The sequence below is a fragment of the Carettochelys insculpta genome, chromosome 7 (genome assembly GCF_033958435.1).
Source record: "Carettochelys insculpta isolate YL-2023 chromosome 7, ASM3395843v1, whole genome shotgun sequence".
NCBI lineage: Eukaryota > Metazoa > Chordata > Testudines > Carettochelyidae > Carettochelys > Carettochelys insculpta.
The window spans coordinates 55856473-55871822 of record NC_134143.1 but is presented as its reverse complement, the minus strand read 5'-3'; the positions used below and the strand labels follow the sequence as shown (position 1 = coordinate 55871822).

The following is a 15350-nucleotide window of genomic DNA, read 5'->3' as shown; positions in this document are numbered from 1 at the left end:
GTTTCATGCTGACTATTACACTATTCCAGCAGATCAGAATACTAGTAAGTTCATGTTTAATACAGAACCTTTCTTTTCAGCAGACCAGTCCATTTATTGACTTTTATTTACTAAATAACTATTCATTAATGTTCAGCCACCTCAGTAAAATACCACTCACTGTTGTATGATTAGTGGCCTTTTGCTTTTGGACAATAGTTTGATTTGTTTAAATATAAAGCTTTGTAATTATCAAATTATTTTTGGACATTTTGTTTGATAGTCAGCCTAAATTTACTGTTTCCTCGTCTCATCCTATTGCTTTTACTTATGGCCCCTTGCACAACTTGACTGCTCAGTCTCTCTGGGTCTGAATCTAGTCCTGATATAGGCAAAACTCTCATTGCAATCACCCCCTTCATACAGCATGAGTCAGTAGTATGTCTTCTCCCCAACTCCTTTGACAGTATTATTATTCAAAGCCCAATGCCTGTTTAGCACTTCACTGATCCATGTTTAGTGTTAGAATTATTTAAATTTACATTTATCCCTTCCTTTCCCTTCCCTTTCCTGTTTTCGGTGCTTTTCCCTGAATCCCCTGCAATTTATCCAGATCTTCAGCTGCAGAGGTGCCCACAAGTGAACTTGAACACTTTTGTCACAGCCACTTGTAGTCTGATCCTTAAGTCCTCATTCAGGCAAAACTCTTTTCAATGTTCCATTTGCTCAGGAAGAGACCATGCACCATCCAGGCCCCAACAATTGACTATCACGTTTGATGCTTGTTGATGTGAGTCAGCCTCTGCAAATGTGGCTCCAAACCCCATAAGTCTTGTCTAAAGTTGTTTGCGCAAGCCCCAAATTCTGCAACAATTACTCGTGCTAAACAGTAGGTAACTGGTTAGTTCCATTGGCTGATCTGTATAATTCATACCAGCAAAATTTCTGTTGCACAACACATCGATTTTTCTTTCTGGGTTGTCTTCCCCTGTGTTTCCTGTAAACTGAGCACTTGGGCAGCCACCTGTCAGAGATTCAGGAGCCACCTGACCTTATGTGTAAGCTCCCACAGTGGACAGCAGGTCTTTCTATTGGTTGAGCACATCCACACACACCTCGGAGCACAGGACAAATTTATTCTTCCCATGGAGGGGAAAAAAACACCCGGGGGAACACTGGTCTTCAGCGCCCCTTGTGTTCAGATCAGTCCCTCCCAGAAATACTGAAATGCTTTAGTTTATTTCCATAATAAAGCCCAGGATAGTACTGTCCTTAATTTTACTAAAGGAAAATTCCAAGTAAATTCAAATGGATTTTTTCTTGACTCCAGAACTTGGTCTCTTCTGGTAACTGATTCATATGATCCTTATCACTGATGAGAGACTCACTGGTCACAAGGAGAGAAATTTCAATTTTGCAGATTTTCTCAGGGATAGTAATCCACAGCTGCAGCCACAGGTTCCTGGTGCATAATTTGATAATTAAGACAGAAGACAGGTGAAATCATGTGGCTTGTCTTATGAATACCCCCGCTTTTTCCAACACACACGCAGAGTAGAGAGCAGCATGTGTGTTCGCTGCAGGCCTTCTGTTGCTGGGAGGGCAAAAGGGGCAAGTGCCCAGGGGTTCGGATAATGATAAAGGGTTTGGGGCTTCCAGCAGTAGCCACCACTGCCACTGCAGCAGGGCTAAGGTAGGCCTCCTGCCCACCCTCACTCTGTGCTGCTCCTGGAAGTGACCTTCACCATCCTTGTGGCCCCTGGAGGGGTGTGTATGTCTCTGCATGTTGCCCATGCCTGAAGTAATGAATCTGCAGCTCCCATTGGCCAGGACCTGTGGTCAATGGGAGCTGCAGGGGTAGTGCCTCTGGACAGTGGTGCACAGAGACTTGTGGCCTCCTGGTCTGAAGCTGCTGTCAGAGGGATGTGCTAGTCAATTCAGGAGCTGCCCGAAGTAAATGCTGCATCTCTGCTCCCTCCTACCCTAGACCAGAGCCCACAGCCAAACTGCCTCCTAGAGCCCACACACCACCCTCCCTCTTGTACACCAACCTGCAGTCTCAGCCTGGCAAAAATGAGTGAGGGTGGGGAAGAGTGAGTGATGGAGGGGGTGGAGAACAGGGCCTTGGAGAAGGTGTGGGGCAGGGGCATATCCTCAAGGAAGGGAGTGGGCCAGGGGTCTTTTGGTTTGTGTGACTGGAGAGTTTGGCAACTCTAGCAGGTACGCATGTGGAAGTGCTGGTTGTGCCGGAAGAACCTGCCCAGCAATGCAGCCAGGAGCTCACTGGGCACCAGCCAGTGCAGATGCAGTACTGCCTGCATGCTGGGGCACTGCATCTGTGTGGATGTGACTTGTACGTGTGTGTGTGTGTGACGGAGTGTTCTGTCCTGGGGCCTGGAATAGCTGTCTGTGGGCCTGATCACTTCAACATACTGACATATTTATCCACCCACCAGCTCTCCTGTGCTTGCCAGAATACATGCACGCAGCTGTTAGCAGAGCCTATCTCCACTCACAAGGCTACAGTTCAGAGAACGTCAGCTTGAACGACCCTTCTTGCAAACCACAGATTTCAGCAAACCATATTGTGTTCAACATTCCGTACAACGGGTGTGGCACCAGGCGAGAGGTAGGCAGTTGAATTATGCCCACCAAAGAAGGGGGCAATTGCCCTGGGGCCTTTTCAATCACTGCTGGAGCATGTGCGGCAAACACTGGGCAGCACTAAGCGCCGGGGGGAGGATACAGTGCGGTTTCAGCTGCAGTGGGGGCTGGTTGACCCTTCCTGGTCCCTTGTGGTTTAAGCCCCATCCCTTCCAGGAGCTGCCCTCTCCCCTTGTTCAAGGACCCAGCGATTCTGTCAGCCCCCCTCCACCCCCAGTTGAATATTTATCCAGCAGTGTAAATAGGAGTCTGTGAAGTGCAGAATTCCTTTTGACAAGGGTCTTGAATTGAGACCTGTTCTGTGCTTCACAGAAACTACAGGTGAACCAACTGTTGAACCTGCCCATGACTGAAGGAAACTCCTTACTTGCAGTAGTTTGACCAGATGGGGAATATTGTGGATTAGGGGAGGGTATATGAATAATCTCAAGCCACATTCACAGACATTCTTTGAGCATGAGTAAATATTTTGAATAGTTAAAACACTTGGTTCTTACTTAGGCCTTGGTTTAGCAAGGTACTTTCACCTATCCCACTTAAAGCATCAGCAGTACAGGTGAACCTTTATAATCTGATATCCTCAGGACCTGACTGGTGCTGAACCAGAGAATTTGCCTAACCATGGGAGGTCAATATTGTCTAGCAGCATTGTCAACATTTCTACTGCTTATTGGGCTCTTAGAAGACATGTAGGGGTAAATTAAATCTAAATTAACAGCACAGAACACTGACAGCTAGGACTAGTGGCTGTAAAAAAAAAAACCCACTGGAAACTGGGCCACGTCTGTGATACATGATCATCTGACTATTTTAAAATCATGTCAGACCATGGATTTGCTGGACCAAAATGTACCAGATTAGAGTGGTTTAATCTGTGTTCATATGTATTAAGTTAGATGCTACAAGTTGAACCTCTCTAGCCTGGCACCCTCAAGACCTGATTGGTGCTGAACAAGACATTTGCCAGACCATGGGAGGTCAACATTGTTTAGCACATTACCAACACTTTCACTGCATACTAGGCCCTTAGAAGACATTTAAGGATAAATTACAGTTTAATAACAGCACAATACTTAGAGCCAGGACTGGTGGCTATAAACAAACTTTATGGCACCTTGGGAAACATGGCCATCCCAATGATAAAAGTAGAGGTGGGAAAAGTACCCCAAAAGTTACTTGAGTAAACATACAGCTGCATGTGAGGGAGGAAAAATGTACTTAAGTACAAGCTCATGGTGGCACCCCCCCAGAAGCCTACTTGAGGAAAAGTACAAACCACCCCCATCTTTATTGTACTCAAGTGCCCAGAAGTAAAGGCAGTCGCACTTTTGCTCAAGTAACTTTCTGGGTACTTTTTCTGGATCAATGGTTGTCTGGCTAACTGGATTAGAGAGGTTCAACCTGTGGTTTATATACTTCACTGATCTTTGTGAGTTTCACGTTCAGCCTTTGTACTAATGCTAACTTGCCTGCATTTAATTCCAATGGAATTATTTTTCACACCTCTATGTAATCACCATATCATGCAGCCAACAATTTTGTTCAAAATGTTGTGTGAATAGAAAGGCTCAAAGTCACACTTCCTTTCAAAATACAGCCAATGGAATCAATGCTTTTAAATTGCGTGTTATTCTATAGGTGCATCAAAAGCTTAGTAAGCCTCCTGTTAATTATGACCTTGGACAAAAATGTGACTGTTAGATAATTCTGTATTTAATGCGTCACACAGGGAAACAACAACACTATAATCTATTCCAACTTGATCAAAGCAACCGCTTCTGGTTATGTAATCAAAAGGAAAAGAGATCTTCACTTGCACATCAACTGCAAAATGCTGCAAAACACGTGGAAAAAAATAATGTATTTTCCTGAGGAAAGGGCTCTTGAGATCAATGAAATCCAGTACAGCAGATACGACGTGAACATTTCATTTTATGAATCTCCATCCTTCTCACGGCCAGTGTATGACTCTCCATACTATGTTCACCTGAACCAGAGTTTATTTCTTCAGGCATCAATTAACAGCTCTGACCCAAATCTGGTGTTGTTTTTGGACACATGTGTTGCATCACCAGATCCCAATGATTTTACAACAGTAACCTATGACATTATCAGGAGTGGGTAAGGCCTTTCTCAGCAGTGGTTTTGGATGAATCTGTGCATGCATTTCTGTATCTGTTTTGCTTATGGAACAATCTGAATAGGGACAAAGCAAACTAATTTCAGTTCCCTATGCCAACTAACTGTTTAATAAACCTTTAAAACCAATCCTGGCAAGAAATGAGCAATAACAAAAAATTATGTTTAGATCTTTCCATCATGGTGAATTCAATTTTGAAGTAAGCAGGTTTTATCTCCAACTCCACTGAGGTCAATGAATTTTATAGATAGATTTAAAAAAAAAATTGGATATATACATCTCCTAGAGCTGGAAGGTCATCTAGTCCAGTCCCCTGCGGTTGAACCAAGCACCGTTCCTGACATCTGTTTGCCCTAATTGGCCTACCTCAAGGATTGAGCTCACAACGCTGGGTTTAGCAGGCTAATGCTCAAACCACTGAGCTATCCCTCCCCCAATTAAAGAAAGAGAATAGGCGCTACTTTCATTGGAGAATGTGGGTTTAAATCCCACAGCCTCTTGTATGCAAAGCAAGCACGCTACCACTTGAGCTAATTCCCCTGAAGCTCTTTTCATCTGCTGACATCAAGAATGAATTTGGCCTCAAATAATTTGTCTATAAAATTCAACTGCATATTTTCAAAATATTTTCATTCTTTATTTTTTTAATTATTCATTCTTGTTCTGTTCCAGTTTTTTTGTACTAAATTGGAAATGTTATTTCAAATTACTGTAATTCAAGGGCTGATTCAAATGACAGAAATTTGTTTATATTCCTGCATTCCTATGTATTTTGCAAGTGATGCTGAAGTAGTTTAATATCAGTCAATTGGCCAAGAACGTTCTTGTGACTTTGCTTAAACCATTTCTTGTGGAAAATTAGATAAATGAATTATAGAAAAAATTAGAATCTAAGGTCTGGTCAGAAAAAAAGTTACTGATCTCATCCGTTACGGCAGTTCCTATGCTTCTATGCTTTTGTAACCTTGGATGGACATTTCCTTTCCCCCCTTCAGTGCTTAAAAAAATAAATCCCAATTCCCATAGAAAGGTAAACGGAGACCCAGAGTTCAGTCTTTAAGGATTTTCAGCAAGGATTGCACAGGGCCAGACTCCATATATTCAAGTCCCAACTAAAGAAACTTAAAGCAATCAAATAACTTTATAAAATCTGTGATGAAGAAACAAATCTAATTTTTACAATGTAACCGTTTTATAAATCCACAGATATCTCTCAACAGGTACAATGAACATAAATAAAGGGAAGCAAAAGTAAAACTAAACAGTTTGGTCCTCACCAAACACAGTCAGCAGAAACAGAGATCCAAAAGCTTGGGTTTAGTTCACCTAAGTCTCAGTAAGTGCCTTTGATCACCAAATCTTTACAATTTACTGAGTCTAAGCCATCTTCCCCCCACTTGCTTGTATGAATCTTCAGTTGGGATCCCTACAGAATTGCCTTTACTGTGGATTACCATTAGATAGCCAGGAAACAGATTTAACTGACTGGTTAGTCACAAGTACACAACAGCATTAGCCTGTTACAAGAAAAATATAACAACTGAGAATAACAAACTAGAAATGACTCTTTCTCCTGGCAGAAGGTTAACACCATCACCACCTGCTGCTTCAGAGAGAGGGATACCAGCCTGCTTTCCACTCCTGATCTCAGCTTCTCGCTGTCTGCTGTCCCTCGTGGAGTCTGACCTCAGTAACAAACACAGAACCCTGACTTATGCAGGGGTCCTGCAACCCCTTTGTAACTTAAATTTTTGTGTAAGTCAGGGTGGAGAGCTGGGAACCAGGCTGCCACTTGGTTCCCAGCTCCTGTCCGCTCGCGCGTCCCAGGAAACTGAACAGCCCACCAGCGCCGGTCAGTTTCCTGGCTGCTTCTTCCTGCCTCACCCCAGTTGCAGGACTGTCAGTCTGACAGTGGCGCGGATGGGGAAGGCAGGGAGAAGGCACTCTTAGCCTGCCTAGCTGACCGGGCTGACAGCCTCAGAGCCGCTTCAAGTTGTGCTTAACTCATGGTAAAGTGAGTTACATGCAATTTGAATCCGAGTATATCGAGTGTTTACTGTATTGGAGCACACCCCACAACTACCACACCTAATTCCAGAGCCTTCTGAGTGTGGAGCGCTAACTCTGCCTGGAAACAATGACGCAGATAAACCTCATTACTACTCCCCTGCAGGGGTATCTGAAAGAGAGATTTCTCTTCTTTTAGCTAAAATACATGGGTTACACTTTACTTGCCAGAATTTTGGTGGACTTCTCCATTATCACTAGATTCTACCTCTTTCTGAGTCTGAAAGGGCAAATCTTTCAGCAGCAGGTCCCATTGTCAATAAATGTGTGAGTCATTGACTCACTGAAGAACTTTTAATTGTACATAACTAATGATGAATAAATATTAATTTCAAAATAATTCAGACAGATAGAAAGGAAACCATCTAAATGATAGTTTAAAATCTCCTTTCTCTTGCATAATATAGAACATAAGAACATAAGAATGGCCATACTGGGTCAGACCAAAGGTCCATCAAGCCCAGCATCCCATCTGCCGACGGTGGCCAATGCCAGGTGCCCCAGAGAAGGAGAACAGAAGACAATGGACAAGTGATTTATCTCCTGCCATCCATCTCCTGCCCTTGTTATGAAGGCTAGGGCACCATACTTTATCCCTGGCTAATAGCCATTTATGGACCTGACCTGCAAAAATTTATTGAGCTCTTTTTTTAAACCCTAATAGAGTCCTGGTCTTCACAGCCTCCTCTGGCAAGGAGTTCCACAGGTTGACTGTGCTCTGTGTGAAGAAAAATTTCCTTTTATTAATTTTATTAGTTTTGAAGCTACTACCCATCAATTTCATTTGGTGTCCCCTAGTTCTTGTATTATGGGAAAAGGTAAATAATTTTTCTATATTCACTTTCTCCACACCATTCATGATTTTATATACCTCTATCATATCGCCCCTCAATCGCCTCTTTTCCAGACTGAAAAGTCCCAGTCTCTCTAGCCTCTCCCCATATGGGACCCGTTCCAAACCCCTAATCATCTTAGTCGCCCTTTTCTGAACCTACAAAGACTTATGCCCAAGCTTAACTTTAAACATGAGTTCAGTAAAACAACTCCCACTCATAAATGTCAGGGAAAGGAATCTTGTATGTTTTGCTTTCAGACAAGTCACTGCCACTATTTGACCCCTTTCATTTTCTATTCGTGCCACATTTTTCTTCCTTTCTCTTAATGCTTTTTAATTTTTTTAAAAAAATGCTCACAAAACAAGAACGATGGCATGATTTATTTTTGTGTGTAGGCATGAAGACTAATTTTATTTTTTGTCTATTTTAGGTGTATTAGAGATTCTACCTATGGTACATACCCTTCACCCTACAGCTCTACCATACAGTTCAAATTTAATGCCTTCAAGTTTATTAACAAACATTCGTCAGTTTACGTGCAATGTAAAATGGTGGTGTGCAGGGTATCTGATTATTCTTCCCGATGCTACCAAGGCTGTGTAGCCAGGTCCAAGAGAAATACAAGCTCCTACCAAGAAAAAGTGGAAGTTGTTGTTGGGCCGATTCAGCTTCGGAAAGATGACATTGAGAACAGGAATGCGGGTAAACGTAAATAACCTTCTCTTATGTTTAGTATGAGTCTCCATAAATTACTTTGCATGTCAGTCTACTTCTCTTTTCTATTTATCAACAGCTCCATCACAAGCATCAGGGACCTGTTTATTGATTAATAGCATCTACATTAGTTCCTTATTTATCACATATCAAAACCCATCATTTTAATCTGTACAGCTCAAAACTGCTAACTGAATCCCTTTTGGTAGGAAGAAAGAAGAGAGGCTGTCCATCTCCTTATTATAGCTTCATTGATTTAATTATCTGCAGCTGTTTAAGCAATGTGGTTGGCATTTCTAGTCTTGAATGAAAGTGAAGGGAAACCTCAACTTTCCTTGAAATAGTTGCATTCCTTAGGTTTTGTGCTGGTTATGATGTTTTCCTAATACTGTATCTTAAATATCCCTACTGGAGGTTCAGTTCATGGAATAGTTTTTAATAATAGGAAGATATTGATGTGTCTAAAATGTGTTGTGTGAAATGGATTTATTTCCTGATATGATCTAGATCATGGGGCAGCAACCCGCCCCCCCCGGCATGTGAGCTGATTTACCTCAGCATGTGAGGCAGGAGCTCAGCCCTGCCCCTCCTTCCCCCATGCAGACTGTTCTGGGGCTGGGGCTGGATCCATGTCTGCAAGGCAGGGGGTGGTGCCACAACCAGAGCCCCTCTGCATCGTGGGATGGAGCCAAAGCCCCCCCACTGCGGCATGGGGCTGGGGCCAGAGCCCCTGCAGTGGATCCCCTGCTGGGGCTGGAGCCCATGCTGAATGCTTCCAACAAAGTGTGGTGCTGGAGGCCTCACCAGAGCCCTCAAGGCAGTGCGGGACTAGGGCTGGAGCCCCCATCTTCCAGAGACTTGTGTCAGCCCCGGGAGCACGGTGCTGGAGACCCATGGCAGCCCAGGGGCCCTGGAGTCCTGTGAGAGTGGGAGGCTGAGGCTGTGTGGGGCAGAAACTCTGGACCTTCTCTGGTCCAGCAAATTCTGTCCTTCGGAACCTTTCCACCTGAGACTCTGCCTCTTCCAGAGCTCCAACCCAGCTGCCCACACTGTCTGGTGAAGTCTCTTGACAGTTCTGCTTGGCCATGGGGGTATTCTGATGTAGGCCTCTTTCTCTCACTGCTGCTGAAGTGCTTTGAATTGTATCAGTAATTAAATTGTCACTGAAGCAGGGTACTCTGGGTCTCCCACCTCTGTGAGTGCCTTAACCTCTGGATTCATGAATCACTCTGTCTTTCTAGCCCAATGTTTATTTATCCCAAATGAACAGCTTCGACAGCAGAGATGTGGAGTCCCACATCAGAATAGTCCGCAGCCTGGTGATGTAAGCCCACTCTGGAGAGGTGGGAGACTCCTGTTCAGAGCCTCTCTCTTTACTAGGCACAAGGAGTCAGGATCAAACTGATAGACAGGTCATTAATGGGCTTTATTTATTTATTAATTAATGAAGCTGATATAAGTAGGACTATTAGTGACTTTAAAAAAGCATCATTGGCATTGGGACAATATATAGAGGTCAAAAGGTCAAACTTCAGCACTTCGTCTCAGAAGGGTTGCTGACCTCGATCTAGAATGTAGTATTCTGTATTCAAATTCTCTTGTCCTAATGTCTTTGGAAATAACCAGAACCGAATAAAATGTAAGAGACTTTTTCTTTTGACTCACAGAGCTGAACTATTCCGGACATCAGAAAGAGATGGATTCCCATGTTTCACTTATTGCTACTGCTGATCGTTCCCAGGCTCTGTTTATAGTTATCATTGTGGTGCTTGCAACTGTTTTCATTCTTGTTGTGTTTCTTTTGAAAAGTAAACTGAGGACAGAGACTCCATACCAGATAATGAGATACTAAAGGCACCAGCATCTGACAGATAGTGCTGTCTCGGGCCACGTACCTTATTATTTAGTTTGCACTCAATACCTTCTATATGGGAATTTGTGCTTCATGGAGAAAGTATGAAAAAGTTGCCATAATGAGGCTACCCTCTGAGTTTTGGCAAATTCAGGCTAGAAATGGGCCTGAGGTTAAAACATCCAAATACCATGCTAAGTTAGGAAGAGTTTGAATCTAGGTCCTAACTCCCCAACCTGCTGCCATTTCCAATAATGGACAGAACTTCCGGCCAATGTCTGACCTGCCAACTCCCTTTTCTCGCTCTAGAACCAGACTTTACAGCTCAGGACTAGCTCTAGTACAGATAACCTGGAAATACTATGCCTTAATTTACAGGGTATTCTGCAGTCTGGTTTAACAGTGACTCATACAGTCCTTGTAACCTGATGAATGTGCATAGAAGAAGAATGGTCCAGAGGTTAGAGCAGGGTTTCCTGAACTTTTATATAGTTGGGACCTGGGTATTTTCAGTATCTTTTTTTTGCAGCCCAAAAATAAAAACACACACAAAAAATGAATAAATTTTCGCTGTTTATTCACAATAATAATAGTACATAATGATAATTTGTATATTTTCTAAGAACTGGTACTGGGCAGCGGACCACACTTTGGGAAATGCTGGGTTAGAGCACTGACCTGGGATAAGAGTCACTGGGTCACCGCAGATAGCTTGTGTGGCGCTGGCTGTGTCACTTAGTCTTTCTGGGCCTTAGTTCCACATTGGTAAAATGGGGATTATAAAACTTTCCTACCTCACAGGGGTCTTGAAAGGATAAATAGAATTAAGATTGTGAGGCACTCAGATTTTATGAGAAAGAGGGATATAGAAGTACCTAAGACCAATGGATAAAACTGTGATTTGACAATTTTATGCATAAAAAGTCATGGTTTAATGTTTCATGCATACCTGGAATCTTTCAGTTACTGCTTATCATCAAAGTATTTGGATGTTTGTGTAACTTTTCTCCTTCATAATCTTCCTTTCACTTCTTTTCATGATTAGTTTAACACCTCAAATATTCTGACATAGAAATTATGGTGAAGAGATGGGGGTAAAATTTACATGTGGTAACACCAGATGTTCCAAGGTGGTTATATAGAAGGAAGTATTTTTATTTAGTAATACATCCAATTACATATGGAACTGCTAAAACACTGTGTATTGAGTATTGCTCTCTATGGTTTAATTTCTCTTTGAGACAAATGTGAGATTGTGCCAATCCTGTAAAGTGGGATGATTTCCAGTCTAAGTGAATTTCACATGTAAACATAGCAACTGAAAATCAGAAGTGGCGGTGTTTCAAAGCTATATTTACCTGCAAATAAAATGTTTATATATCAATTTTTTGAACTAATGCTTTGTAAGATGAAGAATATAATCTGTAATAAAGAAACTGTCAAACATCAATTTGTGTTTGTGGTTTTTTCATTTTCAAAACAGGGAAGGTAAAATCAGTAATTTTGCATTTAAATAAGCTTTTATATTTTGCCTTTATTCTGTATGAAATATTAGGAAGAATCTGGGTTTAAGAAATCAGCATTTCAATGGGTCCACTGATGGTTTTAGTCAACAATTTTCAGTGTACTAACATTCTCAGACAGAAAAATTTAGAGAGAGAAAATTAGTGTGTTAAGGTATTGCGATAATGAGATTCATCTAAGTACCTGTAGCAAATCAGGCTCCACTCCTGTTGTGTGATCTATACAGACAGCCTTACATGTCTCTCTTGCTTGTTAACATCTTTCTTTCTGTGTGGTTTGTTACTATTACAACAACTGTTGTAGTCCTGTGCAGTTACTTGGTCTACAATGATCATCAGATATCACCTGTTCTCAAAGACAAGCTCTCACCTTCCTGAGATGCCTTTCCCTTTCTTCATGATCTTACTGTGCTACTTAACTATCCCTCCAGCTGATGGGACAATTAGTTCCTTGGCACCCCCACCCTCTTTAGGTAATTAAATAGTCAATTCCTCACTGAAGGTTTTCTCTGGGGTAGGGAGTGGAGAAACTAATTGGAGCATAAGTGAGCAGAGTACTGGGACAGACACTGGTTCACTGCACGCTTCACAGCATCCAACAGAGATGCTTTTAAAATATACTTACTACTAGTGCTTCTCAATCTGCTGCCACTTCCCTCTGAGAGAAGGTTTGAGGATGACACCTGACTAGTAAACTGGAGCACCTGAACTCCATCAAACATCCGGTGCTGGGCGATCATGCTTTTCATTTTTTACTTCCTCTGCTAAAATGTTGGTAATTATTTTGTGTGTTTTCTTTTGAGATTTGCTTCAAACGGGGTTCACTTTTTTTCTCTGCATTTTAATTAATTGTGGTGGTCAATCTCTCTTCATATTAATCTTTCCATTCTCCATTCATGCTTATCCTTCATTTTGATAAGATTATCTTTGTTCTGTATCCTACTTCTTCCTTCCTGGCCCCAGCAGTACATACTTTTCTGACTTGGATTGACTCTTTCACAGCATTGTTCATCCAGGTACATATTTGTTTGTGTTATTAATTGAAGGGAGACTGTGGGAATCTTAGCCCTACACTGAGCTGAGGGGAGATCATTTGCCAAATAATTCATTGCACAAATTTCATGATATATTAATAGTGAATTTTACATGAACTTTTCCCTATTATTTGTCTTACATGTAGTCATGGAAGGTGCAAGGAATGAGGGACACTCTCTGCTTGGTATCTTCTAAAACAAGATTTTCTAGTGAGATGCATTAAGGATTATAATGATTTGTACTAAGCAACAGTAGCTGATGTGAGCTAATAATCTAGAGCTCTGTCCAGTTCTTATTTTATTTGCTTCAGTTATTTCACTTCTCAGTAATATTTGCAGAACTGCTTAAGTACCACTTTCAGAAGTAACCAGGGTCCAGACTTTTAAAGGTATTTAGGTGCATTAACATGCAGAGATACCTGTGGAGCTTTTCAAACATGTCTTGGTGCCTAACCACCAATGAGTTCAATGTTGTTTTCAGAGATGTATCCATGTTGGTCCCAGGATAGGGGAGAGAGAGAAAAGGTGGGTGATGAAGTATCAATTAATGGATGAATTCCTGTTGATGGAAGGGGGACACACCTTGTCTATGAATTCCAGTAGTGGTTATGTACCTAGGTAACTTTGAAGGTTTGACTAAGTGTCTTTGAGTATCTTCAGTTTCCTAAATTTTTTTTGAAAGTCTGGTCTGTAGGCATTTAGGGGGTTCATTGAAAGTCAATGGATTTTATGCTTCTAAGGGCCTAAATTATTTTTCAGAGGGGTAGCCCTGTTAGTCTGTGCTTCATGAAAACCATGCAGTCCTATAGCACCTTAAAGACTAACAATTTTATGTATTAGACAATGGACTTTTGTGGGTAATACCCACTTCATCAGATTTAGAGTACAAAAAAAAAAAGCAGGGGGGAGGGGTTTGAGCAATCTTATCAAAGACTTTTCTGAAATTAATGTTATGGCTTCCCTCTCAAATCCATCTGGATCACTTTCTGGCCCACATAACCCTGGAAATATTTTCATCATACACTTTGCAATACTAATATTCTGTTTGTATTTCCGAGGCAAAGTGCTAGAGTTCTCTTCAGTTAGTATGTAGGAGGAATTACCAGCATCCTAGCATTCAGTGAATATTTGGCTAATTCATATACCCAAGATCTTGAAGTTGCTGGAAACTTCCAAGACAGCAGCTGTCTTGGGTTCAACTTTGTTGTAGTCAGAGGAGATGGATAAGCTGTTAGGTTTGAGTAAGGTGGTGGAGAGAGGAATATACTCACCCACCTAAAGGAAGGGAGTTTTGGCATTTCCAAGTCTTATTTCTGTGGGAAAAACTGACTTTTCAGAACAGGATGGGCAGTCATGGACATCAACATTAGAGTACGACCCTCTGCCCTTTTCTGGACTTAGTCTTTTACTAATGTCTTCTCCCAAGAGCTTGTATTCAACTGGCAGCCTGTGTGTAGAGCTGGATAAAATATTTGGGACAGATAATTTATTTGCTATTATGTCAAATTAATGAAGTAATTTCAAGAAAAAAAAACTTTTTTGGGACAAGGGTCACCTATGGATTTAGGAGATAATCACAGAAGCAGTTGGAGGTTTGGCAAAGTTCTGATTGAAATCCAAATTCATTTTCTTCTTTATTTTGTATCTTCAACAATCTTACTATTGACAGATAAACTGAATTCAGATTTGTCACATCTGATTTGAATGGAGTCTGCACAACAACATGCTAATAAAGGAAGAGAAGTAGTTTAGCAATGTGCTACATGTTCCTGTCTTGTCTTGATTCTGGATCACTTAGACAAACATTCTAAAACTGCTGTATTTTAAATAACCTAATTGCAGGTTACGTTACCTTTATTGGAAGGCAGCATGTCCTAGTGGATAGAGCACTGGACTGGGACTTGGAAATTCTATTTGCAATATGTCCTTGGATGACTGTGGGCAAATCACTGCCCTCTGCTTCATTTAGTTAATGATGCTTACCTCCTTTGTGAAGAGTTGTCAGACCTGTGGATGAAAAATGCCATATAACAGCTAGGTATTATACAATAAGCAACAGTTTATCTTTTGGGTAGTGCTGTGATTCAATCTCTGTGGAAATACTGTAGGCCTCATCCTGTCCATGGCAGTGTGTCATAGAATACTAGGACTGAAAGGGACCTGGAGAGGCCATGGAGTCCAGCCCCTTGCCCCAATAATAGGGGCAAGTACTGTCTAAACCTTCCCTGATAGACATCTATCTAACCTGTTCCTAAATATCTCTAGCGATGGAGATTCCACAACCTCCCATGGCAATTTATTCCACTGTTTGACCACTGTGACAGTTAGGAACTTTTTCCTAATGTCCCAACATAAACCTTCCTTGCCACAGTTTGTCCAGTGCCTCTTGTTCTATCTTCAGAGGCCAAAAAGAACAAGTTTTCTCCCTCCTCCTTATGACACCCTTTTAGATACCTGAAAACCGCCAGCATGTCTGCCCTCAATCTTCTCTTTTCCAAACTAAACAAGCACAATTCTTTTAGCCTTTCTTCATAGGTCACA

The 15350-nt window shown here is 41.7% G+C and overlaps 1 protein-coding gene across 1 annotated transcript in view; it reads left to right on the top strand.

Moving 5' to 3' along the window:
- The window catches only part of LOC142015815 (scavenger receptor cysteine-rich domain-containing protein DMBT1-like), a 135463-nt gene that overhangs the window by 16513 nt on the left and 103600 nt on the right, over nucleotides 1–15350 (top strand). The window contains 3 exon segments of the mRNA XM_074999617.1: nucleotides 5072–5091; nucleotides 5874–5935; nucleotides 12331–12347. Coding sequence (XP_074855718.1) covers nucleotides 5072–5091; nucleotides 5874–5935; nucleotides 12331–12347 — 99 coding nt within the window.